Source organism: Medicago sativa, chromosome 6, assembly GCF_051527215.1.
Source record: "Medicago sativa cultivar Bolivia chromosome 6, Bolivia_mono, whole genome shotgun sequence".
Classification (NCBI taxonomy): Eukaryota; Viridiplantae; Streptophyta; class Magnoliopsida; order Fabales; family Fabaceae; genus Medicago; species Medicago sativa.
In genome coordinates this window covers 7,811,477-7,816,257 of record NC_140754.1, presented here as the reverse complement: position 1 = coordinate 7,816,257, position 4,781 = coordinate 7,811,477, and the positions used below count along the sequence as shown (strand labels likewise).

At 38.9% G+C, this 4,781-nt stretch overlaps 1 protein-coding gene across 1 annotated transcript; it reads left to right on the top strand.

Moving 5' to 3' along the window:
* The first annotated feature begins 239 nt into the window (after positions 1-239).
* LOC146912497 (uncharacterized) lies at positions 240-1,899 on the top strand. The gene is made up of 2 exons (XM_085720662.1): positions 240-733; positions 979-1,899. Exons 1-2 carry the CDS (start codon positions 257-259, stop codon positions 1,753-1,755), a joined length of 1,254 nt encoding a protein of 417 aa, XP_085576788.1. The 5' UTR covers positions 240-256; the 3' UTR covers positions 1,756-1,899.
* Positions 1,900-4,781: the final 2,882 nt, after the last annotated feature.

Sequence of the window (4,781 nt, the reverse complement as noted above, 5' to 3'; positions counted from 1 at the left end):
GTGCCGCAAGAAGCGTGTTGTAAAGCCTATTAATCACGGCCCTAAGATTTTGAGTCTCGGACGTCCAAACGACAATCAGCGATGGTTTTGGGATCCGCTTAGGGAGAGTGGCTTACATGACTTGGTTTTCTTGGGCTACGCCACTGTGCCTCACGCTTTGCTGATGACTCTATGCGAGAGGTGGCATTCCGAGACCAGCATTTTTCACATGCCTATGGGGGAGATGACTGTGACTTTGGATGATGTCGCATGTCTTATGCATGTCCGGATTGAAGGGCGGATGTTGGGCCACCGGAAGAAGATGCTGAGACATGAGGGAGAGGCACTACTGATGACTCACTTGGGTGCGTCGAGGTCGCAGGCAGAGAAAATCTGCAATACTGAGTATGGTGGATACATTAGTTATCCTAAGCTGAGGGAGTTTTATACGACGCACCTTGGTAGAGCCAACCTTTTGGCGGATACACAGGATCCAGAGGAGCTGGAGGAGTTGGAGAGGGTTAGGACTTATTGTGTGAAGTCCTACCTTCTATACTTGGTTGGATGCCTGTTGTTTGGGGATAGAAGCAACAAGCGCATCCAGTTGATTTATTTGACGGCTATGGCGGACGGCTACGCGGGGATGCGTGCTTATTCATGGGGAGGGATGGCACTTGCATACCTGTACGATGAGTTAGCTCAGGCTTGTTTGCCCGGAGACAGGCAGCTTGGGGGAAGCGTGACACTGCTCACTGTAAGTAAAAATTAAATTTAAATTTAATTTTTTTTGTTAACTATTATTATTTTGTTATATTTTGTTATATTTTTTCGTTAACTTTAATTTTTTTGTTAACTATTATTATTTTGTTATATTTTTTCGTTAACTTTAATTTTTTTTGTTAACTATTATTATTTTGTTATATTTTTTTTGTTAATTGTAAATTTTATTTTTTTAGTTAACTTTAATTTATTTATATGTGATTTGTATGGTTTATGCAGGCATGGTTTTTGTCGCACTTCCCTAAGTTTTACACTGTTGATCCAAACCCGGACTACATTGAAAATTTACCGGTTGCGGCGAGGTGGACTCTTCAGAAGGGTCATGGAGAGGGGGCCACGTATCGGTCATTGCTTGATCGCATTACGTTTGATGACGTATGTTGGAGGCCGTACGAAGGGCACAGGGAGTTCCAGCCTTTCGAGGAGGTATTTTGGTATTCTGGTTGGATCATGTGCGGCGACCGTAGGGTGTACCGTCACCTGCCGGAGAGGGTATTGAGGCAGTACGGACACGTCCAGTCCGTACCTAGACCTCCGACGGATGTTCCAGCGCTGACACCGGCTGAGATTGTGCAGGCCTTCACGGACTTCCGCACTCACACGCTTAAGGCGGATGATTGGGGTGAGCAGGCAGGAGAGCAACCATGGCGTATGGCAGAGGGCTATGTACGATGGTACACGCTTATGTCTCACCCTCAGATTTTGCCACTTCTTCCGGGAGATGTTCCGAGGCCTCCAAACGAGGAGCAGATCGTTGCAGAGCAGTGGGAGCGGTACGAGGCGAGAAGCTCCCCTGACACCTATGACATGGTTAGCGGCGCTGTTGCCCATGCTGATGAGTTTTTGGGTCAGGAGGTGATGAGCATGACCCCTCAGCAGTTGTATGCGGCCTTGCAGGATGTTAGGCAGCAGATCGCGCCGATCATTACCAGGAGGAGAGCCCAGAGACCGAGGAGGAGACACCAGCAGCACCAGCATGACCAGGACCAGCAGTAGGATTAGGACTGCTAGTATTTTTAGGATTTATTTTTAGGACTTTGGTGTATTTTCATGACATTTGGCCGTTTTGTTAGTACAGTACATTTGTTGTTACTTTGTTTGGATGACATTTTTTTATGACAATTGCTCGTTTCCGTATTATATTTTCAATTTCAGTTATGTATGTAATTTGATTTGACTAGCTTTATGGTTTGGCATCGAAACAATGTGTTTACAATGTGTAAAAACACATGTAACAGGTTCTGCCTTCAACAGGTTCTGCAAATACTGGCTTCAGGATTACTCGGCAGTTAACTGCCGAGGAAAAGATGAAACCGGCGGTAGTTAACTGCCGAGGTTTTCCTCGGTACTTCACTGCCGAGGTTTTCCTCGGTACTAAACTACCGAAGTTTGTTTTTTAATTTTTTTTTTTGATTTATTTTGTTTACTTAGAATTTTGTTAGAAAATTATTAGAAATTCTTTAAAAATTATTTTATGTTATTTAAAATATTGCGATAGAGTGAATTCGAATAAATATTGCGATAGCGTGAATTCGAATAAATATTACAATAAATATTGCGATACAGGTTTCGTTACATTACATAAATGGGGCATTCCAACTACAACAACTGTCTTACCTCTGAAATGGGGTAAATTCAAACTTGCCAAACGGCGAGGACTCAAGCATTTCGCTCGCTATTCATGCTTTCCTTTGAAAAGAATAAATTTTTGTCAGGCTTGATTTAGATGAAGGTATTCAAGTGCCACCGAAATGAGGTCCATTCCTTGACACCTAATACCTTCATCTAAACCAGCCTAACAAGAATTTAATCTTTTCAAAGGAAAAACATGAATAGCGAGCGAAATGCTTGAGTCCTCGCTGTTTGGCAAGTTTGAATTACCCCATTTCAGAGGTGAGACAAATGTTGTAGCTTGAATGCACCTTACCCTAACTAATGACGATCTTCTGGTGGAATCAAGTTGTTGATGATATCTTCAGTTGATCTCAGCAACGTCACCCGCATATCGATCCACTGGAACTTGGTGTGCTCCCAAAACATGCTCGTCACGTTTTCGTCGTTCTTTAACTCCACCCAAGTGAATGATACGCTCCCCTCGTCGAGCTTTGGACGTTTATACAAAATATTTTGCACCCTCCTTGTGTCTCTGGGGTTGACTCCTTGGTAGAATTCATTCAGTTGATCCTTGAGACCTCTTAACGCTACATCAAGGCACCGAACCTTCAACCTATGAGTTTCTCCGCCGTTGAATGTTGCATGAACGTCGATCCATCCGGCCATTGTTTCAAATCTACACACATAGAAATTTAAAAGAATCAATGAAAAACTCATTCAAACATTGCAAATTATACATAGACTCTAAAAATCATAAATTAAAAAAAAAAATTAACGTAAAATATAGCAAAATTATTCAAATTATATTTACTCTTAAAATAAATCATATAGTCTTACTAAAATAAAATAAAAAATATAAAACACCAAATTAAAAAATAACCCTAAAATTTTTAAAATATAACATAATCATCATGCAAACATTTTAACAAAATTAATCAACTAACATCTAATCTAAAAATGATTTATAACATGTAAATCTAATTAAAAACTAAAATAAAAAATTAATTTAAAACACCAAATTAAAATATAACCAATAAACTTTAAACTATAACATAAACATCATACAAACATTTTACTCTAAAAATGAATTATACTATGTAAATCTACTCAAAAACTAAAATAAAATAAATATACTCAAAAACTAAAAAATAAAAACATTTATAACAACTAAAATTTAAGTTAATAGCATTATAATTACTTACTTGTGATTTTGTTGAATAAATTTGGTTGGATTTGGTTGGGTTTTTTAGAGAGATTTGTGAGAGAGATTTGAGAAATTTTTTTTGAAGATGTGATGAATAATGGAGATGAGAGAGCTTCTGCCAGACTTGTAGCAGAAAACTTCGGCAGTTAACTACCGAGGAATTCCTCGGCAGTTAACTGCAGCCGGATTTCAAATTCCTCGGCAGTTAACTGCCGAGGGGGCAAAAACGTATTTTACATGTGTGTCCCAGCCTTCTCTAATGTGTCAACAGCAATTTTCTTCTCTCTCTCATGGCAGATTTCACCGTCGCACACTAAATGGAAAGTAAAATTAAAACAAGTTTAGGGAAATTTTAAGAAAAAATATTTGAGGAATGAAAAGGGATTTTGACAATAACTGTCGAGGAATTCAATTAGGAAATTAATTTCAGATGAATATTTATAGGAATTAGAGAAAAGAATTCCATTGTAGTTTTTGAGTATTAGTCCCATATGAATTGTTGTTTATCACGTGAAATTGATATCTTCTACCCATACACTACCAGAGCATGATTATCAATGGGCAATGGCCAAGAAGAATAAATCATTCATTTGAGACAAATCGAAGGATATTATTTACATCTAAAGGCAAAATGATAGGCACTTGTGGGGTTTATTGTGTGATCTCAGGAGTAAATATTTATATGTAGCGGGGGAGCAATCAGAGCTCCGGCAGCATGGTTATGCTTCGGAGTTCAGTGAAAGGAGATTTGTCAGACAAGAGAGAATTGGTCGCGGAGAAGAGGAATTAGATCCAGTGTGATCACTAATAATTAGATCCTATGGTCTTATTAAATCTAATGGTTAAATAAAGTGGTACACCGGTGAGGGACTTAATTGAGCCCTCACCCTAGAATCCACCTATAATTTACTTGCAAAATGCTTAAGCACTTATATTTTTGGCATTTATGATCCCACCAAATTAAATAACAGCACCTAATAATCAAAAGTCAATTGATTTAAGGAGGCGCAAATAACAATAGAGAATATGTCCGTATGTATAAAAGTATACGCTTCATTGTTTAAAGTCTTGAGACAGGTGCAAAAGGAAAAACTGAGGGTGTGCAAATAGCAACATCAGTATGATAATAGAAATAAATAGGAAATTCCAGGGTGTGCAGGTGCACACCCTCAAACCCACCTGGCTCCGCCCCTGATTGGTGGAC

Coding starts and splice junctions, on each gene's coding strand:
- LOC146912497 (XM_085720662.1), top strand. CDS start 257: ATGCATGTCCGGATTGAAGGGCGGATGTTGGGCCACCGGAAGAAGATG. Junction 734..978: donor GAAGCGTGACACTGCTCACT/GTAAGTAAAAAT, acceptor TGGTTTATGCAG/GCATGGTTTTTGTCGCACTT.